The sequence below is a fragment of the Paroedura picta genome, chromosome 6, assembly GCF_049243985.1.
Source record: "Paroedura picta isolate Pp20150507F chromosome 6, Ppicta_v3.0, whole genome shotgun sequence".
In the NCBI taxonomy this organism is placed as follows: Eukaryota; Metazoa; Chordata; class Lepidosauria; order Squamata; family Gekkonidae; genus Paroedura; species Paroedura picta.
The window spans coordinates 122,225,167-122,249,535 of NC_135374.1; the positions used below are offsets into that span (position 1 = coordinate 122,225,167).

Consider the following 24,369-nt stretch of genomic DNA (forward strand, 5'->3'; position numbering starts at 1 on the left):
CCAGTTTTTGGGTTTATCAGTCTTTACAGGAATTAAGTTCAGCATTAGATGCAGGAATTCGTGTGTATACCATAGACCTATACAAAATTTCTGAGAACTTTTTTGTATGTGCTTAAAGGTAAATAATTTTGGCAACAGTTAATATGCTATTAGCCAAGCGGGAAGGGCAGGCTATAAAATGAAATTGTTATATATGTTTAATGATAATTTATTAAACAAGTCAGTGTTTTCAGTGTTATGATGATTAACTTAATATCTAATTACGTTGATAGTCCAGTAGATAAAGATGGGTCACTGTGTTAATCTGTGCGTAGCAGTAGAAAAGAGAAGCCATCAGGGAAGGGTGGAATATGAGTATAAAAATAACCATATCACATAAAATCATAATAATGCTTCCAACTACATGCTGTCCCTCTGATTGGGCTTGAGGAGGGGCTTACTTCCCCCCAAGGGCCCGTTAGAGGGCCTGGAACGCTGCCTCCAGAGGACCCTTACTGAAAGGGGCCACTCAAGACTCTCGTGCTCTACCAAGGGCCTCCAATTGTCCCTCAGGGGGACAATCCCCACCCGTGAGCACCAGAGACCATGCTGCTCTCCGATGGCATGGGACACTCCCACCTGCTTTCCTTGCCATCCAGATCGCTGCTAGCTATTGGGTAAGAACTTCCCACCCTCCAACAAACCCTACTTGGCCTGATGCCACCCTCTGCTGCCTCCCCAGTGCCTTCCCCACTGTTCTGGACACAGAGGACCTGCAGGAGAGACCCACCCGCTCGGACATGCCACTCTCCCTTATATCAGGAGAGCTCCCAGAGGGGCTGAAGGAGGCAGTGGTTTGCCCCTACTGAAAAGGCCATCGCTGGTTCCACAGGACCCCACCAGCTACCAACCAGTTTTGCATCTTGTGTTTTTGGGTAAGGTGGTAGAGCGGGATGTCATAGTCCCATTGTATACGGCACTGGTCAGACCACACTTGGAGTACTGTGTGCAGTTCTGGAGGCCTCACTTCAAAAAGGACGTAGATAAAATTGAAAGGGTACAGAGGAGAGTGACGAGGATGATCTGGGGCCAAGGGACCAAGCCCTATGAAGATAGGTTGAGGGACTTGGGAATGTTCAGCCTGGAGAAAAGGAGGTTGAGAGGGGACATGATAGCCCTCTTTAAGTATTTGAAAGGTTGTCACTTGGAGGAGGGCAGGATGCTGTTTCTGTTGGCTGCAGAGGAGAGGACACGCAGTAATGGGTTTAAACTTCAAGTACAACGATATAGGCCAGATATCAGGAAAAAAAATTTCACAGTCAGAGTAGTTCAGCGGTGGAATAGGCTGCCTAAGGAGGTGGTGAGCTCCCCCTCACTGGCAGTCTTCAAGCAAAGGTTGGATACACACTTTTCTTGGATGCTTTAGGATGCTTAGGGCTGATCCTGCGTTGAGCAGGGGGTTGGACTAGATGGCCTGTATGGCCCCTTCCAACTCTATGATTCTGTAACATCCGGTGCCAGCTGGACCGGGGCAGGTTGGCCATCGTCGTACTTTTAGAACTGTCAGCTCTGTTTAACGTGGATGACTGTGAGTTGTTGGCCCACTGCCTCGCCGGAGCTGGGATTAGGGGGACTGTGCTACAATGGCTGGTCTTCTTTCTCCGGAACCAGTCGCAGAGGGTTGCTGTGGGGGATGAGCTATCGGACCCTGTGGGGCTCCCTTGTGGAGTTCTGCAGTGGGCGGTTCTCTCCCCCACATCTACATGCGCCCTCTAGCCCAGCTGGTCTGGAGTTATGGGCTGAGTTGTCACCAATATGCGGATGACACCCATCTCCTGATGGATGGATGGCCGGACTCCCCCCCCCCCCCGAAACATTTGCCAGATATTTGGAAGCACTGCCTGAAGCTCGACCCCTCCAAGATAGAGGTCCTGTGGTTGGGGAGACAAGGGTGGGACCAGGAAGCGCACCTGCCATTCCTGGATGAGGTACAATTTACACCTGCACCAACTGCCAGGAACTTGGGCGTGATCCTGCAGTCCTCCCTTTTCATGGAGGCTCAGGTCACAAAGATAGCCCAAACAGCGTTTTTTCATTTGTGCCGTGTGACTACTAGCACCCTACCTGTCCTTGGAACATCTGGCCACAGTGATCCATGCAACAGTCCCTTCCAGGTTATATTGTAACTTGCTCAATGCGGGCGTACCCTTGGCTTTGACCCGGAAATTACAGCTGGAACACAATGTGGCTGCGAAGGTCCTCACTGGTTCATCTTAGAGGGCCCACATCCAGCTGGTGTTACATCATCTGCACTAGTTACCAGTCTGCTTCCGGATCAAGTTTAAGGTATTGGTTTTAACCTTTAAGGCTATACATGGCTTGGGCCCTGCGTATCTGCAGGACCGCTTGTCTGCCTATGCCCCCAGCAGGGCACTCCACTCTGTGGGTATGAATCTGCTGGTGGTCCCGGGACATTCGCCTGGCCTTGGCCAGGGGCAGGGCTTTTTCGGCCTGGCCCCAGGCTGGTGGAACGAGCTCCCGCATGAGCTAAGTAAGGGCCCTGCTGGAGTTATCAGCTTTCTGCAGGGCCTGCAAGACAGAGCTCTTCCACCAGGTGTATGGTTGAGGCCGGGCTGAGGTCCCGGAATTACCGTCGGGATTCCAGTGGCATGAGGAGAGCACTCATTCTGGAGCTCCAGCCTTGGAGGCTGCCCGTGATGATGGCCCAAGTGCCAGGCAGTGAGAGAAGTACGGCTGCTTCTGATTGGATCTTGCCCTGTAAGAGTCAGCAGAGACAAGTGGGGCAGGTGGGCCATCAGAGTAGCTCCGCCTCTAGCAGGAAGGACCCGTGTCTCCCTCCACCTGCATCTCCTGGAAGGCAGTCGAGACGGTGCACAGCTGCTGGGCAGAGCATATTTGTGCTCGCTCTGCCTTTCTTCCCCACCCTGTGGATTAGCCTCTTGGTGGCAGGGGGATTAACAGGGAGGTTACTTGGGTTTAAATATTTGTAGGATGTGTCAGTTTTCTAGGTGGGTGTGAGTGGGGGAGTGGTGACATCATAAGCTGCTTTGAGCAGCTCATATTGAGTGGGGGAAAGTGGCTTAAAAGTGCCTAAATAACAACATGGAGCCTGTTTTCTGCCCACTTGGGTTTTCATGTGGAGTCTCTTTCTGGAAAAGATTTGTATGCCACCTTTCTGCCCAGGGAGGGTTCTTGAGGCGCTGAAAGACAGTGAATCCGGCTTTAAAAGCAGTGATTAAAAACAGACAATTAGGAGGGTCATAAGGGAATGCCAAATGCTTGAGGCTGTTCCTGCACTGAGCAGGGGGCTGGATTAGATGGCCTGTGTGGCCCCTTCCCACTTTAGGATTCTAGGAGTCTAGTTCAGCGGTGAAGTGGGCAGCCTCACTGGCCGTCTTCAAGCAGCGGCTTGACAGATCCTTCTCCTGGATGCTTGAGGCTGATCCTGCACTGAGCAGGGGGCTGGATTAGATGGCCTGCATGGCCCCTTCCCACTTTAGGATTCTAGGAGTCTAGTTCAGCAGAGGAATGGGCTGTCTAAGGAGGTGGGGAGCTCCCCCTCACTGGCCGTCTTCAAGCAGCGGCTGGAGAGATCCTTCTCCTGGATGCTTGAGGCTGATCCTGCGTTGAGCAGGGGGTGGGACTAGATAGCCTGGATGGCCACTTCCCACTCTAGGATTCTAGGAGTCTAGTTCAGCAGTGGAAGGGGCTGCCTAAGGAGGTGGGGAGCTCCCCCTCACTGGCCGTCTTCAAGCAGCGGCTGGACAGATCCTTCTCCTGGATGCTTGAGGCTGATCCTGCGTTGAGCAGGGGGTGGGACTAGATAGCCTGGATGGCCACTTCCCACTCTAGGATTCTAGGAGTCTAGTTCAGCAGTGGAAGGGGCTGCCTAAGGAGGTGGGGAGCTCCCCCTCACTGGCCGTCTTCAAGCAGCGGCTGGACAGATCCTTCTCCTGGATGCTTGAGGCTGATCCTGCGTTGAGCAGGGGGTGGGACTAGATAGCCTGGATGGCCACTTCCCACTCTAGGATTCTGTGAGTCGAGTTCAGCCGTGGAATGGGCTGCCTGAGGAGGTGGGGAGCTCCCCCTTACTGCCCGTCTTCAAGCAGCTGCTGGACAGATACCTATCCTGGACTCATTCTGCAGTTTCAATGTGCTCTGGCAGCTGGATTTTGATGTGCGGAAGAGGAAAATCTACTTCTGAGTGCATTGAAAGTGCATTATCTATTGTGTGCAGAATAGGCCCTGGATGCTTGAGGCTGATCCTGCACTGAGCAGGGGGTGGGACTAGATGGCCTCCATGGCCCCTTCCCACTCTAGGATTCTATGAAGGAGAAAAACTTTTACATGTTGGCAGACAACAGCGATGGAGGAGGGAGACGAATCTCCCTTGGGAGGGAATTCGAGTTTTGGTGTCCCGACTGAGAAGGCGATTGGACTATATATCTCTTTGTTTCCGACTCCAGGTACTCAATGAAGCCGTGGGTGCTCTGATGTATCACACCATCACTCTGACCCGTGAAGATCTGGAAAAGTTTAAAGCACTTCGAATAATTGTCCGGATTGGAAGTGGTTTTGATAATATTGATATCAAATCTGCTGGAGATCTAGGTATTACATTCACTTGTCTTTATGCCTTTTTGTATAGAAATGTGTAACCGGGTGTTCTCAAGACGAAATTATCTTACTTAATCTGTAAAATTCCGTGTCAGTTGGCATGTTGGGCAGCTTATATTTAACAATTTTGGTTTCTCTGTTTTGGTTGATCTCCCATCCACCTAGAGACCTGCTCAGAATCCGACTTTGTCACCTGCAGTGTTAGGAGTAGGGATGTGCTCTTCAGCTCAGCCTGGCCGCTTGGCGATCACTGAACCCTGAGGTGGTGCATAGGGGGGCAGTTTTGCAGAGAGGAAGGGCAGCATGGTAGCTGGTGGTGTGCCGGTGTGCTGTCACCACTGCCCCTCATCTCCGCGCAATGATGCTGGCCTCCTACGCGCCACCTCAGGTGACCGAGCGGAAGCGCACATCCCTAGTTAGGAGGCCGTGCCAATTCATAGGGAGTGTTCCAAAATGCCACTCCAGAACCGATTTGGTTTCAGGGCACATAGAGGATTTTTAGCTGTGGTGCTGACCTTCTCAGAAAGTAAACATTTTGTGAGATAAAATATTCATGCAGAGAGAATATCAGAATATCGTGTCGAAATCATGGGAGGTGATGGTACTGCTTTACTCTGCTCTGGTTCGGCCTCCCTTGGAGTCCTGTGTTCAGTTTTGGGCACCCCAGTTGAAGAGGGATGTAGACAAACTGGAGCGTGTCCAGAGGAGGACAACAAAGATGGTGAAGGGTTTGGAGACCAAGATGTAGGAGGAAAGGTTGGGGGGGGGCTTGGTCTATTTAGCCTGGAGAGGAGACAACTGAGAGGGGATCTGATAACCATCTTCAAGTATTTAAAAGGGTGCCATATGGAGGATGGAGCAGAATTGTTCTCTCTTGCCCTGGAGGGACAGACCAGAACGAATGGGATGAAATTAATTCAAAAGAAATTCCATCTAAACATCAGGGAGAAGTTCCTGACAGTTAGAGCGGTTTCTCAGTGGAACAGGCTTACTCGGGAGGTGGTGGGTTCTCCATCTTTGGAGATTTTTAAACAGAGGCTGGAGAGCCATCTGATGGAGAGGCTGATTCTGTGAAGGCTCAAGGGGGTGGCAGGTGACAGTGGAGGAGCGATTGGGATGTGAGTGTCCTGCATAGCGCAGGGGGTTGGACTAGTTCGGGGGTCATCAATCCCCGGTCCACGGCACGGCTAGCTTCTAGCTGCGAGGGGGGGAAGAGGCAGGTGCGGCTGCTGGTATGCCGGCAGATGCAAATGCCATGCACAGAGCTGCCGTGCACATGCATTAGCACCCCCTGCTGGCGCAAACGTGCATGCATGGTGCATGCGCATTGGCATGCTGCTCGTGCGCAGTGCCTGGGCCGCCAGCTCTCCCCCACCCCCGGAGATGGTCCTCAACTGCAAAAAGGTTGGGGACCGCTGGACTAGATGAGGTCCCTTCCAACTTTATTATTCTATGATGATTCTGTGAGAAGGCACTCTTTATATTGTTCTGTGAATGCCTTTAAATTGGGTCCCAGTGCTCACCTCCATAACCGCGAGGTTGATTGCTTATCCGTGCTATGAAAATGATTTTTGATCAGGTTTATTAGAATTTTTGGGATACTTTAAAGGACTTTTTTATTCAAGGGGCTCTTAAAGTGGGATGACCGGCAAGCCAGAAGGTAAAGGGCAGGGTGAAATTATTTTAATAAATTAATACTGTAAAGTAAAATGTTGGCGTTGGGCTTCATGTGGCAAAGGGCAGGGTACTTGTTAGGTGTAAAAGAGGAAGCTGACACCAGGTTAGCCCCAATGCATTCCCTTGATGACCAAGAGTCCCCTGCATCGTTGGCTGTATCCGAAGCACATTGTGCTGAGTTTGAGACTACCCCCAGATATATGTGGCTTTCATGCAGATTCCTCCCCGTGGGTCTGAAACGGTTTGTAATGAGACCTGCCTGTTTGTGCTTTATTGCAAAAGGGATCGCGGTCTGTAACGTCCCAGCGGCTTCAGTGGAAGAGACGGCAGATTCTACCCTGTGCCACATCTTGAACCTGTACAGACGAACAACTTGGCTGCACCAGGCCTTGCGCGAAGGCACAAGAGTGCAGAGCGTGGAGCAGATCCGGGAAGTTGCCTCCGGGGCTGCCAGAATCCGAGGGGAGACGCTGGGCATTATTGGGCTAGGTATGCTCAGCTGGAAGAAACACCTGCCTTTGATTGGGACTGTTCTACTGTTTGCTTTTTTGCAGAGCAAGCAAATTTTACTTTAGTGCATTTACTGGAGGGGTATCTTTAGAAGTATCGGAAAGATACTCCGAACCTATGGATTTTAATTCTTCCTCCTGAACTAACTAGAAATGTCTCCTAAAAACATGGCTGGCATTTCCTCTTTTCTTCCTTTTGGATGAGAAGATTTTATTTTGAGTCATTTTTGTGTATCTAAAACTTTCCAGTAAAGCTCTGTGGCTTAGTATCTTCAGCAGTTTGATTTATTTAAATACAGCATGCAGATACTATATAAACATATAGTATGAGAACATTTTAAAACAAAGCTAGAATTTCTATTTGGTATTCAATGGAATACAAGGTAGGATGCTGCAGTTGGGGATTCCATTTATTTGCTTCCACAAGCAGCTGCCTCAGCCTCAGGGCCGTTGCGCAGAATTCAGCTACCGGCTGGCTTAGAGCAGCCTTCCCTTCCCATGGGCGAAGCCTGGTTTTTTGCCCGGTCAGTGTTGTCAGTTACATCCCTAAGCAGAGGAGATATTATCTTAGGGCAAGGTATCTTCAACCGTTTGACAGTCTGACATTTCATTTACAATCTCTGTTTGTATCCCAAAGGACAAAGGGAATGAAAAAAAATTGTGCCATCCAAAGTTATGTTGGGTTTTGACTTGATTTGAGAGTGGGAAGGGGACCACCCTGCTTGGATTAGAATTGCATAGATTGTCCAGTCACTGTAGAGTGCTTGGAGCGTCCTTCGAACAAGGAGGAGGGGATCTATGTCTAACTCTGTATGTTTTTGAACTGTTATCATGTCACAGTTATGATTTTATGTACAGGTATATGATATGATGATAATATGACTGCCGCTTATGCAAATAAGCCTGCAAGTCATTTTCAGGGGATGTGTGCATCCAACGAGCACCTGCAAGGCTTGCAACATCCTGACCTCTGGTGCCATTCCACTGAATTTTAGGAGGAGACTCCCCCTAGGGAGGGGCTGCAGCCCAGGCGATTGCTAATTTGTCCAAAGTCCAAGTCAGAATTTTTATTGAGCAGTCTGAGAGAAACATGTTGCAATTAAGAGTACCGATGTATTCAAAGGATGCTGTGAACACTTTTTTATCTGTGAAGGCTCCTTGAATATCTGTTCGAAAGTAGCAGGTAGTTCAAGGTTATTCTAAGGACAGTGCTGGTCCCTGATTGAGTCGTCTTCTTTTAGGACTAGCCCAATGGAGACTGGTGTGAATGGGCTGCAGTGCAGACTCCGTGGCATAGACACAGTATGGCCCAAAACAGATCTTGTAGGCAGCCAGACATTTAGGGCACTGCAGGTTGTTCTTACTCTAGCGTCCATTCCAAGTAGAAGTTGCTGGCAGTTCTGCCGCTCCTGTGCCTAGCCCAGGTAGCTAGTCTGCCAAGGCAGCTTCTGGCAGTGCCTTCATCTTAGAGATTAGGCAGGAGGAAAGACGGGCCCGTGTTCAAGCGGCTCAGAACACAAATTTCAGTTCTTCCAGTTAACGGTATAGCTGGTCCCCTGCATAGTATGAATATTTAGGGAAAGGCTCTTCCAGGCATTGCCAGGACAGACTGTCTAGTCATACTAATCCTCCACACTCCTAGTCAGTAGATCTTTTGATTGGAAAAGGACCTGTCATAGAATCATAGAGTTGGAAGGGACCTCCAGGGTCATGTAGTCCATCCCTCTGCACAATGCAGGAACTCACAACTACCCGCCCACCCACAGTGACTTCAATTTCATGCTCAAGTGATCCCCCAGCCACCCACCAAAAATCTCCAGAATCCAGCCTGGCCTGGAGGAAATTCACCTACCATCCCACAGCGGCAATTAGCATTTCCCTGGTTGTACAAGGAAGGGCCACAGGAGACAAACACTGGCCCATTCCTTCCTGCCCACCCTGGCCTTGGTTTCCAAGGAGATGCTTACTGATCACTTAGGAATGGGTGCAGCCATCATGTTTTCATGGCTACTCTTCCTCCCGGTTTTTGAGACCCTCACTGAAAAAACTGAGCAGCCCAATCCAGCAGTGACCCACCAGGAATGTCTTCTTCCTATTAGCTGTGGGCTGATAGATGTTGAGGGGAGGGAAGGCCAGTTGACCCTCCAGGCCTGAATTCCGGTCATTCTGCTGCTGCACCCTGGGGGACTGGCCCACCGTTCCTCGGAGCAGATGCGGTGGCTCCTGCTTCTCTCACACTCTTCCCGGAGGCCCTCGGCACCCTCAGGCAGGCTGAGACGGAAAGCCACCTGGAAGGAAACAGTGTCCTTAGGACACGGCTGGCCACAATTCACCCCTTCTCCACAATGATGCTGCTGCCTTCTTGGGAAGGAAAGAATAGCTTCAAGCGGATGCTAGGAAAACGGAAAAATCATCATTGATTTTAAACATTTTTCTAGTGTCCTGGACAGCCTTTGGGCCAAAGGTGTAAGGGAAACCCTGTGCTTTGCCACCCCTAGTCCGGGGAGAAGGCGAGGTAGAGGTGCTCCGCAGGCCAGGGGCGTGTGCCTTGGCCACCCCCCCCCCCCGTGCAAAGTAGAGCCTTCCTCCAGCCGCAGTCTTCCCCTGCTGGAAGCCTTCAGCAGCAGCTGTCCTGAGGTCTCCTTCATTTAGCCAGCAGAGCCGGCCGTCGTGGATTCCCTTGCCATGGATCTGCAGCCTCGTCAGGCCCAGAGTTTCATTTTATCCACTTGCTAAAACATTCCCTTTCTGGCTGTTTTGCTTCATTTGGATAGCCTTACGTTATCGGAGTGGAAGGGAGAGCGGGCATAGGTTTGATGAGTCGGTTGATTGAGACATACGGTCTTCATTTTGCAGTGAATAAACTGTGCCAGTCTTTCACTGATGGAAGACTGGAAAATGGACTCTGAAAATGGGTCCCCTTCAATTTGCCCTGTCACTGCAAGATTTTGGGGAAGTCTGGGGGATGCCAACACAAGGAGTGGCCTTCCTGGCTCAGGAAAACAGGTGTGTACCTCTACTACAGGGGTGGCCAAATGGTGGTCCAGATGTCCATGGACTACAATTCCCATGAGCTCCTGCCTGGTCAGAGGCCACTGTTTGGCCACCCCTGCTCCAGTAGGAAGCAGAGGTAGGCAAGAGCCCCTTTCCCAAGATATGCTGGATGGGTTGGGTGGGGGGCCATGATGCCTCTTGGCAGCAGTGAGGTTTCCCTGTTGGCTGTTCCTGTCCCCTGTGTTGGATTAGAACTCAGCTGATGCTATCTTGCATAGAGAGGTCATGTGTTCCCAGGGCCTTGTTGAACGCCAGCCTAACTCTGTATGTGTCTGTGCGTGAAATGTGGTTTTCCAGGACGAGTCGGACAAGCGGTTGCACTGCGGGCAAAAGCTTTTGGCTTCAGTGTCATTTTCTATGACCCGTACCTCTCAGATGGCATCGAGCGTGCCCTTGGGCTCCAGCGAGTGAGCACCCTGCAGGACTTGCTGTTCCACAGTGACTGTGTGACCCTCCACTGCAGCCTGAATGAACACAACCATCACCTTATTAATGACTTCACCATTAAACAGGTACGTCTGCCTGCCTACTCGAGTGGGCTCAGGTGGGTAGTCGTGTTGGTCTGAAGCAACAGAACCAGGTTTGAGTCCAGTCAGGCACCTAGAGGGCCAACCGAGTTTCATTCTGAGCATGCATGCACACGGGCATCTGAACCCAGAATTCAGCTTCGTAATGGACTTAAAGATGCCCCCAGACTCAGAGTTTGTTCTTAGGGGGGTGGGCTGCAGTGATGATGGAAGTGCTTCTCACACATTTTCTCGGGGGTCCATAACAGAGCACTGTAATCCAGTAGCACCGTCCGTTTGACTGACAGATACAGCTCCTCCACTGGAATAATTCCAGGGTCTGGTTTGCCTTGGTCAGTGGATTGGTTGAGTGAAAAATGTTGCTTCTTGCCACTGCAAGTTAGAATGTTGTTCTTCATTCACTTACTTATGTAAAAATTTAGAGAATTTCTCCCACACCATAAGAATTACTGGAAAGTTTGGATGGATGGATGGATGGATGGATGGATGGATGGATGGATGGATGGATGGATGGATGGATGGATGGGCTGGTTGGCTGGAGCCCCCTGGTGTTCAATGAGAATACTCATAAACTATTTTTGGAGAATGACTTGGATGGACTGGGCTGGGCATTTAAAGACATTTTTGTAATTTGTCCCCAAAGCATATGATTCCCCCACCTGTGAGGATCATAGCAAGTTGCCCTTATAATCCTGCAGACTGATATGTCAAAGGAATAGGTGACCCAGTTCTGAGGCCCTGTCCTGGTGACCAGACACAGCTCTGTGGGTCCATCGCTGCCTTTTCAGGGCTTGAGAAGTTCAGAATGGCCGCTTTCACACATGACGCATAATGCACTTCTAGTGTACTTTAGCCATCCTTTACAACAGATCCTGCCAGACCAACCTGGTTTCCTTCTTTGACTGTATTGGAAAGGTTGTGACTTGGAGGAGGGCAGGGAAAGGTTCCTGTTGGCAGCAGACAGTAGGATCCACAGTAATGGGTTAAACTATGTGGAAAATGATACCAGCTATACATCAGGGGGAAAATTCCCAGTCCAAGTAGGTTAGTAGTGGAATGGGCTGCCTAAGGAGGTGGAGATCTCCCCCTCACTGGCGGTCTTGAAGCAGCTGCTGGATAGATCCTTCTCCTGGATGCTTGAGGCTGATCCTGCACTTAGCAGGGGGTGGGACTAGATGGCCTCTATGGCCCCTTCCCACTCTAGGATTCTATGGGTCTAGTTCAGCAGTGGAATGGGCTGCCTAAGGAGGTGGGGAGCTCCCCCTCACTGGCGGTCTTCAAGGAGCGGCTGGACAGATCCTTTTCCTGGATGCTTGAGGCTGATCCTGCACTGAGCAGGGGGTGGGACTAGATGGCCTGCATGGCCCCTTCCAACTCTTATCATTCTATGATTCTAAGTAGATTTTCCTATTTCACACAGGAAAATCCACATGCAAATGAAACAATTGTTAAATTGCATTAATATCCCAGCTTGTGTGAAAGCTGTCAGAAGGTCTGTGGAGTTAATCAGTGTTCAGAATAATGTCTTGGGCATTTGTGAAATAATGTTAATATAATTTAAAGGATGAGTACACTTAACATGCACCTTCAGAAAGTAAGTTGATGTTGTGTACAGAATGTATAAACTGAATTTTCCCAACAAATACCAAAGAAAATTAAGCAAGAAACACTGAAAACAGTTTCTGTAACAGTTATGCTTTATCGCTTGCAGTACAAGGAGTGTGATGGTGGCTGGGAAGGAGGATCCACAGGAAGGGACCTGCAAGGACCTCCAGAGGGGGGCCTTTCTTCCCTCCTGCTCCAGCTCTGTTTCCTTGGCTCACCCCCCTCCCAGTCCTACTTGCCCCCCCACCCATTCCTGCCTCTTTGTGCCCTTTCCCTGCCCTTCCTGATACACCCCCATGCCCAGGGTGCTCTCCTGCCACACTCTTTTCTGCTTCTTCCCTCACTCCCCAGTTGCTATGGTCAGGTGCAACTCTGAGTTAATCGGGGGGGGGGAGGGGGGGGAGGTTGTGTTAACCTCATGAAACTTGTGCAGTCTATCACTGCTGCTAACAATGTTGGGGTTCTGGAAAAAAGCATTCCCCATTTTATTTCATTTCTTCTGTTATTTATTCAGCAAGCTTGGTGTCCCACTAGCCCTGTGGTTCTCAGCCTTCCTAATGCCATGACCCTTTAATACAGTTCTTCATGTGGTGACCCCCAACCATAAAATTAGGCAAGGGTTCCTTCACAGAAATTAAACCGAAACTGACCAATGGCATGAAGATCCATGATTCATGATTGCATATAAATTGTTTTTCCCCCGGGGTTTCTCAGTTCAGATCTGCCTCTTGTCCCACCATGTCAATCTTGCTCTTTTCCGCTGCTCCAGACAGATGAACGCTCTATCTTGATCTACCCTGCAAGACTGTTGTGTAAATGGAGCCCTCCCCCCCCCAGCTGCTTGCCCTGCCGCGACTCCTGTGAAAGGGTCGTTCGACCCCCAAATGGGTCCCAACCCCCAGTTTGAGAACCACAGTCGCCTTGTGCAGATTCTCTTTTAATGCTTCCAGGAGAGGTAGTGACGTATTGGATGCGTGTTGTTGAAGCTTTTCATGGATGAGGACGCATCAGTTTTTGTAAATGAATTAATTCCTGTATTTCAGTTGGGATCAGACTTCAGTGTAATACAAAAAGAAAGGCTGGCTTTCTTTTTGAGCGTGTGAAGCGTTGATGGTAAGAAAATGCCTTTCTTTTTTGCCCGATTCTTTTTCAGTTTGCAGAGAGGCTGCCGGTCCACTTCCTCAGCCTCCAGGAACCACAATGCTTCCCTTCAGCCTTCAGCCTTGTCACGGTGTCTTTTTCCCTCCTGCAGATGCGGCAAGGGGCTTTCCTGGTCAACACCGCTCGGGGAGGGCTAGTGGACGAGAAGGCCCTTGCCCAGGCCCTGAAGGAAGGGCGGATACGAGGGGCAGCACTGGACGTGCACGAGTCAGAACCATTCAGGTGCTTGGACTTTGTGTCCCCTACCAGGGCATCCTGAGCCTTCGGGGAGGACAGTAGATCAATATCAATAAATAAATCCAGCCCGAGGGAGACAATCTCTGTCCGAAAGCCTTTCTGGTCTTTCCCAGCACTTCGCATTCACAGTGGCAATGAATGCCTGCCAAGCTGTCTGTCTGGACACCCATGCCTTTGCTGCGCTTAGGAGTGGTCAGGATAGGCCGGGGGGGGGGGGGGGCATGTGCCACTCCCCGCAGAGACAGCCGATCCCTTTCTTCCTAGGCAGGGAAGTGCGGCATCTTTTTCCTGCCCTGGGCTGTTTGGCCAACATGTCCTCCCCCTGCACCCTCTTTGCTGGGGCAGCAGGAGCAGTGGGGAATGCGGAATGCCCCACTGAGATGTCCCAAGGGTTTGTCCCCAGGGGAGGAGGGGGAGGGAGCTTATGGCCCGCAGGCCTCCCCATGTCATTCTCCTCTTGTCCCAGTGTTTTCGAGGGTCTTGAGGGCAATTGAAAGCTTTGCATCAACCTTTCCCAGTGGTTAGGCATAAATGCCTCTTAACTCTAGGCCTCTGGCTGCTGCCCCTTTTTTATTTGGCATCGTAGCAGCACAGTCTTCCTCTGGCCAGCTCTGTGGAGCTTCTGCTGGTCTTCCTGCCTTGCTTAAGACCTCTGGTCTCAGGGGTTGAAGAGGCACAGAACAATCAGAAGGAAAGCCCAGCAGTTCTCTGATCATGTTTTGCTTGTATGGCCTGTGCGAAGCCCTCATGTACCTTTTGTATTCCTGCTCAGTTTTAGCCAGGGGCCTCTGAAGGATGCACCCAATCTGATCTGCACCCCACACGCCGCCTGGTACAGTGAGCAAGCCTCGATTGAGATGCGGGAGGAAGCAGCGCGGGAGATCCGGAGGGCGATCACAGGTGTGCCTCGCTGCCTGGCCTCCTTACTTCATTCCTACCCCGCCTTTCTCCCCAGGGAGGGCCAGAGTGGCTGCCATTTTAGGGGGTTCAGTTGGGAGGGTGTTACCTTTAAGAGGCCCCTGGTGTGATTTTGGGCCCGGCGGGAAGGCCGCACTGTGGCCGGGGGGGGAGGGGGCCCCCAGGGCGAAGGCCACGCCACTGCCAGGGCTGGGCAGGGGCAAGGAGCCCTCTCAAACCCTAATCTTTCTCTTTCTTTTGTGCCCTCGCTCCTCTCCATCTGCTGCTACCTTCCTCCCTCTCTTCTCCATTCACTCTTTAACTCGGCCACCTCTGGCCCACCTCCTCGCCCTACACCTGCCTTCCACCCCCTCTGCATTCTTCCTTTCTTTTCTCCCTCCTTGCAGAGCTGTCTTCTTCATTCACACAACTCTCTCCTCCCATCCACCCTTTCTAGTGCCCCTTGTATTTACAAGTACAATGGGCTTTAAATCTAGTCATCATTATAAAACACATTTCATATTGTTCTCCTATGACAGGTTAAGTCACTTCACACTTGTAAGCTGTCCTAGGGTCTTGCAAGGTTTAGTGGAAGTGTTTGATAAAGCATATCATCATTGCATTAAGTCTGCATCATAGTCACCTGTCATTCACCTACACACGTATAGTCAAGGTATAGTTGAACTCAGATGTTATTCAGCTGGTCACTTACGTTTAATCACGTATCCACTTAGTCACATTAAGGTTAAAGTAGCTATATATTGAACAGTCTTTAGTGTTGGAAACTCTGGATTGAATAGCCAGGAGTTGAGTAAGCCCCCTTGAGAGGAGCATCAGCTCACCGCTGTCCCTGCTGTTATTCCACAGCTCTTGTCCGTCAGGAGAATTGCTAGGGAAAGCCTCCGACCAATCCCACCCAACAGGGATATGCTTAGCCTTGGCCATCCGGGAATGTGAGAGAAGGATGAGGCATTAGCCATGGGGAAAAGGGTGTGCCTAACCAGCAAGGGCCTCTGTACCCCCCCGTGTATTGATGTGTCTGTAATGTTCACACCTGTCAAATTGTGGGACCTAAAAGCTGGAAGGGACCTAAAAGCTTTTTAGCGTGTTGTATATCTACATTCCAATGTCTTTGTAAATTATCATGCCATTTGTAAACCCAATCTGCAAATCCAATAAAAATCTTTTATGGAATCTTGAGATGAGATGGGTCATCAGTCGACTCTGGCAGACGGTTGATCAGAGAACATAGAAAGTCTCTTGTGTGGGAAAAAGATGAGTCATGTCCAGGATCTGTCAGAGGAGCTGCCCCTGGGATGGCCTTTTCTGAACAATGAAGATGATAAAGCCCAACTCTGGAGTGGGGAAGAGGGAAAGGAACAAAGACTGTGACTGCCTCAGGGATCTGTCCTGGGCCCTGTGTTCTTCAAAATATTCATAAATAATTGGAATGAAGGAACAGCGGGGGCGCTTATTAAATATGCAGGTGACACTAAACTGGGATACAGGATGATCTTGACAGGCTGGAAAACTGGGATAAAATGAATTTTAAAAATGATAAATATTTCTGCATTTAGGTGGGAAAATTCAAATGCATCACTATAGGATGTGTGAGACTTGTCTTGGCAGTAGTACGTGTGAACAGGATCTGGGGGTCTTAGTAGACCAGGCACTAAACACAAGTCAGCAGTGTGACTAAGTAGCTAAAAAGGCAAATGGGATTTGGGGCTGTATTAGAGGAAGTATCGTGTCCAGATCACGTGAGGTGATGTTATACTTTACTCACCTCCAGTATGACCTCACTTGGAGTCCTGTGTTCAGTTTTCGGCACCACAACTGAAGAAAGATGTAGAGAAACTGGAGCATGTCCAGAGGAGGGCTTCAAAGATGGTGAGGAGTTTGGAGCCCAAGTCATAGGAGGAAAGGTTGAGGGAGCTTGATCTGTTTAACCCCCAAAAAAGATGACTAAGTGGTGATCTGATAACTATCCTCAAGGATGTCTTATGGAGCAGAGTTGTTTTCTGTTGCTTCAAAGGGTTGGACCAGAACCAATGAGTTGAAATTAATTCCAAAGAATTTTCAGCTAAATATCCAGAAGTCTTTCCTGACAATTAGAGTGGTTCCTCATTGGAACAGGCTTCCTTGGGAAGTGGTGGATTCTCCTTTTCTGGAAGTTTTTAATCAGAGACTAGATAGCCATCTCACAGAAATGTTGATTTTATGAACTTAGGCAGATGGTGAGTGGGTGGGCAGGAAGGGAACTGCCAGTGTTTGTCTCTTGTGGCCCTTCATGTGGAAATCTTTGGGAATTTTAAAACAGAGGCTGGATAGCCATCTGACAGAGAGGTTGATTTTGTGAAGATTCAAGGGGGTGGGAGGTTATACTGTCAGCAATAGGGTTGTGGATATCCTGCATAGTGCAGGGGGTTGGACTAGATGACCCAGGAGGACCCTTCCAACTCCATGATTCCTTACATACCCAGGGAATTGCTGATAGCCACTGTGGGATGGCAGGTGAATTTCCTCCAGGTCAGGTTGGATTCTGGACATTTTTGTTGGTGGGGGAGGCATGAAATTGCGGACACCGTGGGCGGGCAGGTAGTGGTGAGTTGCTGCATGCTGTGTGTGTGTGGAGGGGGGGGGGTTGGACTAGATGACTCTTGCATCCCTTTCTAGTTCTGTGATTCTATGAGTGTGGACCGGCCAAAAGAAACTGCCCCTTCTCGCAGCAAACATTTATATGTGTGGGGAGTGGACATTGTGTGAGTGGTTTGTCCAGCCCTTGACAGTATTTTTCTGCCCTCTAGGTCGTATTCCAGACAGCCTGAAAAACTGTGTCAACAAGGAACACTTGACTGCAGCTACACACTGGGCCAGCATGGATCCAGGTGTCGTCCATCCAGAGCTCAATGGTGCTGCATACAGGTAGGAGCACAGCAGCAGCAGAGGTATCCGCCCAGAGTTTGCTGGAAACATTTGGGGTTTTTAATGGGCAGCAGCCATGTTGGTCTGAATCAGTAAACCACAGTTTGATTCCAGTGGCACCTTTAAGACAAACAAAGTTTAAAATAATTAAACATAGTTCAGCTTAAAGGTGCCACTGGAGTCCAACTTTTTCCTAATGCTTTCAAAGAGGAAGAGGATCCTGAAGAAGAGTTGGTTCTTAGATGCTGCTTTTCTCTACCTGGAGGAGTCTCAAAGCAGCTTACACTCACCTTCCCTTTCCTCTCCCCACAACAGACACCTTTTAGGTCAGTGGGGCTGAGAGAGCCCTGAGATTACTGAAGGAGACGAAGAGTTGGTTCTTACATGCTGCTTTTTTCTACCCGAAGGAATCTCAAAGAGGCTTCCAGTTGCCTTCCCTTTCCTTCCCCCACAACAGACACCCTGTGAGGTGGGTGAGGCTGAGAGAGTCCTGAGATTACTGAAGAAGAGTTGGTTCTTAGATGCCGCTTTTCTCTACCCAAAGGAGTCTCAAAGAGGCTTGTACTCGCCTTCCCTTTCCTCTCCCCACAACAGACACCCTGTGAGGTGGGTGAGGCTGAGAGAGCCCTGATATTACTGCTCAGTCAGAACAGTTTTATCAGAGCTGTGGCAAGCCCAAGGTCACCCAGCTGGCTGCACATGGGGTAGCGGGGAATCAAACCCCGCTTGCCAGATTAGAAGTCCATGTTCCTAAGCACTACACCCAGCTGGCTCAGATATAGAGAGGGCCCCAGCATTTAATTTGGCTCAGTGGTCCAGCCTCTGCCTTGTACACAGAAGGTCCCAGGTTCAGTCCTCAGCACCTGCAGTCAGAAGGACAGTCAGGTGGTGCGAATGGCCCTGGGGAACTGCTGCCAGCCTGAGCTTACTTAGCTGGGCTGCTGGGCTGCATCAGGGCAAGGCAGTGTCAGGTGCATCCCTCTGGGGGGGATGACTTTCCACTGCCACTGCCACTTCCCGGTCCCTGAGTTCTGTGGCATTGGAAGGGTGTTTGCCCTTGTCTGCAACGTTTGCCCAAGGAGCCAGCAGCCCTTGAAAGCCGCCTCCTGAGAAAAGCCAGCGGAAGAAGGAGTGCAGCTGTCCAGCAGAGCCGAAGGAGCTTCTGTCCTGTCTCTTTTTGCAAACGCCAGGAGTGGTGCAGCAGCTGGTCGTGTCTTGCACTCTTTGGCAAACGGAGGTGGAAGCAGGGAGGGCCCCTGGGGAGCAGCTGGTGGGATGAGGAGTGGGACCGGCCGTAGACCATCCAGGGTGCTGCACTCTCCGGAATGTGAGACGGTCTGGAAGGAGTTCCTGCACTGTGCAGGGGGTTGGACTAGATGCCCCTGGAGGTGCCTTCCAGCTTTATGATTCTATGAATACGAATGCCAGTGATGATTCCAGAGGAGCTCTCCAGCGGTCTGATGTCTGTCCTCCTCTCCTTCCCTCCCTCAGTAGGTATCCTCCTGGCGTGGTAAGTGTGGCTCCGCCTGGCATCCCTGCAGCCGTCGAAGGAATCGTCCCCAACGCCATGTCTTTGTCACACGGGCTGCCGGCTGTGGCTCATCCTCCTCACGCCCCTTCCCCAGGCCAGACAGTCAAACCAGAAGCCGATAGAGACCACTCAAACGACCAGTTGTAGCCTACGAGGGCATCATTCCCAGCGTCGGTGGTTGCAGCTTTGGAAAGTGGGTGGAAATCCCGGTGGACTTTTAAGAGATGCAAAACCATGAACTTACTGGAGGAGGAGGAGGCCATATAAGTTTTACAAACTGGTCCAATATGCAGAATAAGAGAAAATGTGGGAGAAAGAGAGCAAGAAAGAAGATTTGAAAACATTATAACTCCTTCTCAAGCGTAGTCTGTCCCTGTCCAGTGCCCTGACTCTCTGTTTCTGTGTCCCGTGAGCTCTTCGTTAAGCCAGAGAAGTTAGTAGTTAATTATATCATGAATGTACTTGTCTGTGTACAGTTTTTAGAACATTAACAAGGGTTTGTTTGCTTAGTTGTCAACAAGAAAAACATCCTAACGGAGGCATTTGGCAAACCAATTGGAGATCCTTTGTTGTTGTATGTTAATTACGTGCCCAAAAATGAGGCTGTTGGTGAACTTCTCAGGACAACAATCCCCCCCCCCCCCATTTTTCTTTCTACGCCACACAGTGCATTGTTTTTTCTACCTTCTTGTCTTATTTTTTAGAATAATTTAATAAAATAAAAATGATTTCTCCTAATTTTGGCACAATTTCCTCTTATTTCAGAATGAAGACATTTCAAAAGATTTTGAGGTGCAAGTAAAAGTTTTGTATAAATAAGCATCACACTTTTTGTCACCAGTTAAAAGTATATATTATTGGTGGGATGCAGAGAGAGTGAGAGAGCGAGAGAGAGAGAGAGAGAGAGCGAATCTGAGGCACAGGACTACTGAAGAGTAGCAGCATTTCATTGCCTACATGGATTCCCTCCTGGTAATGTGGTAGGCTAGCAATATTTTGGGTTAAAATCATGTTTGTGACTGTATCCATTTGTATGAATTATTTTAAAGAAATAAAAATGACAAACAAATACCATGCATGCAACTTTTTTTGAGTTTCTTTCACTCATACAGAGACTCAGAAGATCAACTCAGGGCGGCTGGCCAGGTAGGCCTGGCTGAGCAGAGTTTTATTGGGGAGGAGGGTGGGGTAAGCTTCCGTGTGCAGGAGCAGCGTCCGATGCAGTGTGCCTCTGCACAAAAGTTTACCACCAGAATAAAATTGAGTTGACCTTAAAGGGGCCCCTGCTGGACTCAGACTTCATTGTAGCGATCCAGAAGTAGTTTCTGGAGGCCTTTGGGGAGAGAAAGGAAAGCAATCCCTCGCATCCAGTGCATGACTTTGCAGAGTGGAGGAGTGGGCAGAAATACTTCATGTTCGTTTCTTTAAGAAATCTTCTGTTGTGTGCCCTGAGTGCTGTTGGGCAACTTGGCTTTGGGATGACTCAGACAGCAGCTGCCTTTCGTTCCTGTCAAGCTCCTTCTGATGACCGCTCCAGCAGCGCAATCCATCCAGACCCCCACGGGAGTGCTGTCAGTTCCGGGAGGAAGTGCATCTTTTTGGGCACTCCATTGAAGCGTTCAAGCATTTCAGCAGCCTCATTCATTCTGCCTTCTTTACTCAAAAGTAGCTCCATCAATCTTGTGTAAAGCACAGTAGCTGAAGCACAAAAGATCATTTGTTTGCACCTTTATTGGCCCAGACAGAGAAAGCCTCATACAGGGGCAAGGCAGAGCAAAGGAGCCCGACCCAATGCTAGCACCTTCCATCCCAAAAACATTTCATCCCGGAGAGATGCAAACCTGGTTTAAAAACATTGACCCCAGCCTGGCCTTTCTGGGGTGATGGGATTGCCAGCAGTTGCCAATGTGAACAATTTAATTCACATTACAGAGCAGAGACATGCTTAGGAATGATCCTGCATTGAGCAGGGGGTTGGACTAGATGGCCTGTATGGCCCCCCCTTCCAACTCTATGATTCTATGATTCTATGACATTGCTGCAAATACATTTCATTCCCCCCAAAAAAATTTAAAAAAGAGTTGCGGGAGAACCCAGTTTTACAGAGAATGCAGATAAAATGGGGAAGATGAGAGGGTGCTTGGGTGTTTACAAAATTGAGGGGGCAAGAGGGGGAAAACATGTTTACATCAGGTGATATAAGTGGACATTTAAGCTGAAAGCCTCCGTTGTGTCACCAAGGACACCAAACAACTATGCCACCCCCTCTTGGACACTAATCTTAATCCAAGGAGATTCTAAGTGCAACAATATTTTGTTTTTAAAGAGTAAGTTAAATCTCAGTATAATAAATGCTGTGTGGTTATTGCACATATTTTCCATTTTACCATAATAACTACTAAGAAAGGAATGGGGATTTTGTAATCTAACAGCGGCTGCAAAATTACATAGTTACAAATTTCGTTAGTTTTTTTTTTTTTGAAATCTCAGCAATTGTAAGCAGTGGGCGTTAGAACATTTCTTGAGCAGCTAGAGCATATGGCTGTGATTACTAAGAGTCATAGCATCATAGAATCATAGAGTTGGAAGGGACCTCATGAGTCATCTAGTCCAATCCCCTGCACTATGCAGGACACTCACATCCCTATCGCTCATCTACTGTAACCTGCCACCCCTTTGCCTTCACAGATTCAGCCTCTCCGTCAGATGGCTCTCCAGCCTCTGCTTAAAAATTTCCAAAGATGGAGAACCCACCACCTCCCGTGGAAGCCTATTCCACTGAGAAACCACTCTGACTGTCAGGAACTTCTTCCAGATGTTTAGATGGAATTTCTTTTGAATTAATTTCATCCCATTCGTTCTGGTCCGTCCCTCTGGGTCAAGAGAGAACGATTCTGCTCCATCCTCCATATGGCACCCTTTTAAACACTTGAAGATAGATAGTTATCAGATCCCCTCTCAGTCATCTCCTCTCCAGGCTAAACAGACCAAGCTCCTCCAACCTTTCCTTATATATCTTGGTCTCCAAGCCCCTCACCATCTTTGTTGCCCTCCTCTGGACACGTTCCAGTTTGTCAACATCCCTCTTCAACCGGGGTGCCCAAAACCGAACACAGTACTCCAAGTGAGGCTGAACCAGAGCAGAGTAAAGCGGTACCATCACCTCCCGTGACCTGGACGCGATTCTCCGTTTGATACAGCCCAAAATCCCATTTGCCCTTTTAGCCACTGAGTCACATTGCTGACTCATGTTCAATGTATGGTCTACTAAGACTCCTAGATCCTTTTCACACATGCTACTGCCAAGACAAGCCTCCCCCATCTTATATTGGTGTATTTGGTTTTTCCTACCTAAATGCAGAACTTTATATTTGTCCCTATTGAATTTCATTTTATTCAGTTTAGCCCACTTTTCGTGCCTATCAAGATCATCCTGTATTCTGTTGCTGTCAGCATAGCTTTCTCAAGAAAAAATAATGTCTCACTAATATCTGTATTTTTGAGACATTTACTAGCTTGCTGGATCAGGGGAATGCTGTGGATATAGCTTATCTCGATTTCAGTAAAGCTTTTGATAAGATTCCACATGATATTCTTGTTGACAAGATGGTAAAATGTAGTATGGATCTTATTACTGTTAGGTGAATCAAGAACTGGTTGACACATCACACCCAAAGGGTGCTTGTTAATGGTTCTTCGTCCTCTTGAAGCGGAATGATAGGTGGAATGCCTCAGGGATCTGTCCTGGGCCCTGTGTTGTTCAATGTCTTTATAAATGATTTGGATAAAGGAATAGAAGGGGTGCTTATTAAATTTTTAGATGATACTAAACTGAGAGGGATAGCAAACCCAACAGGGCTTTCCTTTGTCCTTGACCTGAAGTTACAGTTGGTGCAAAATGCAGCTGCTAGGGTCCTTGTGAGGTCATCTTGGAAGACCCACATCCAGCCAGTGCTGAGGCAGCTTCATTTGTTGCTGATTGCATTTTGGATCAAGTTCAGGGTGTTCTTCAAGGCCATCTGTGGTCTGGGCCCCACATATCCGAGGGACTGCCTAATTCCTTATGTCCCCCACAGGGCTCTTCACTCTGCCGGTTTGAAATGGTTGGTGGTCCTTGGCCTGTGAAAGGCACATATGGCATTGAACAGGGCCAGGGCTTTTTTGGTCCTGCCCTCAACCTGGTGGAATGAGCTCCCTGAAGACATGAGAACACTAATGGAGCTATCACAGTTCCACAGAGCCTGCAAGACAGCTGCTTCATCAGGCATTTGGGTGAGGCCAGGCCATGGAAGATATGGGTCCCTCCTCAGAATGCCCCAGAACATGTTGCCGTGCATGTGCGTTAGAGCCCCCTAGTGGCGAAAACGCGCATGCGCAGTTGCTTCACATGTTCGTTAGCGCCACCTGGTGGCGAAAACATGCATGCGCGGCAATTGCGTGTGCACGTTTTTGCAGCACCAGGCCGTCGGTTCTTCCCTCACTCCGGAGATGGTCCCTGACCTGAGAAAGGTTGGGGACCACTAATTTAGGGAATGGAAGGAGTACCTTATAACCAAGGAGGAATAAAAACAAATAACCAATGCACGTAGAGAGAGTGTTAGAAAAACTAAACCTTATATGAACATAGCATAGCAAAAACAAAAAAGGGTTTTTTAGTTATATTCAAAGTAATAAAAAGAATACGGATGTGGTATGACCATTGTGGGGAACAGAAAGTGACATTGTAACAGGTCATGAAGAGAAGGCTGGACTGCTCAATTCCTGCTCAGTTTTTTCTTGTGAGGGGAATCGTGCTCAATGTGGCAAAATTATTTCATGTGATGAGGGATGGGAATTGTGGCCTAGGATCACTGTAGGGATAGTCCCTAAATGCCTAGTTTCTTTAAACAAAGCCAAATCCTCTGGGCCAGATGAATTGCATCCCCAAATAAAAGAACTTGCAGATGTAATTTCTGAGCCTTTGTCCATTATTTTTGACAATTCTTTGAGAACAGGTGAAGTGCCAGAAGTTGGAGGCAGGCAAATGTTGTCCCCAACTACAATAAAGGGGAAAAGGAAAATTTGGGTGACTACCAACCTGTCAGCTTGACATCTATAGCTGGTCAAATTTTGGAACAACCCATCAAACAATCAGTCCTTGAGCAGCTAGAAGGGATGACAATAATTACTGAGAGTCAGCATGGCTTTCTCAAGAACAAGTCATGTCAGAATAACCTTCTCTCTTTTTGAGAATGTTACTACCTTGCTAGATCAGGGGAATGCTTTGGTCATAGTTTACCTTGATTTTAGTAAGGCTTTTGATAAGGCTCTACATTATATTCTTATTGATAAGTTGGTAAAATGAGGTATGGATCCTATTACTGCGAGGTGAATTGAGAACTGGTTGACAGACTGCACCCAAAGGGTACTTGTAAATCATTCATCGTCTTCTTGGAGTGATGAGTGGAATGCCTCAGGGATCTATCCTGGGCCATGTGTTGTTCAACATATTTATAAACTAGTTAGATGAAGGAATTCAACATCAAGAAAACAAAGATCATGGCATCCGGCCCTCTCAATTCCTGGCAAATAGATGGGGAAGAAATGGAGATAGTGACAGATTTTATTTTCCTGGGCTCCAAGATCACTG

General features: G+C 48.8%; 1 protein-coding gene across 10 annotated transcripts in view; it reads left to right on the forward strand.

The window, feature by feature from the left end:
* The window catches only part of CTBP1 (C-terminal binding protein 1), a 52,287-nt gene extending 32,473 nt beyond the window's left edge, over positions 1-19,814 (forward strand). For 8 of the 10 annotated variants that reach the window (XM_077344037.1, XM_077344042.1, XM_077344039.1 and 5 more), the window contains 7 exons: positions 4,467-4,611; positions 6,577-6,783; positions 10,155-10,369; positions 13,242-13,372; positions 14,160-14,287; positions 17,092-17,209; positions 18,701-19,814. In XM_077344037.1, the coding sequence (XP_077200152.1) occupies positions 4,467-4,611; positions 6,577-6,783; positions 10,155-10,369; positions 13,242-13,372; positions 14,160-14,287; positions 17,092-17,209; positions 18,701-18,887 (1,131 nt within the window). In that variant the 3' untranslated portion in view covers positions 18,888-19,814. Of the gene's footprint in view, positions 1-721; positions 915-4,466; positions 4,612-6,576; positions 6,784-10,154; positions 10,370-13,241; positions 13,373-14,159; positions 14,288-17,091; positions 17,210-18,700 lie in introns of all 10 variants that reach the window. The other 2 variants (XM_077344046.1, XM_077344038.1) reach the window with 2 other exon arrangements.
* The last annotated feature ends 4,555 nt before the right edge of the window (positions 19,815-24,369 follow it).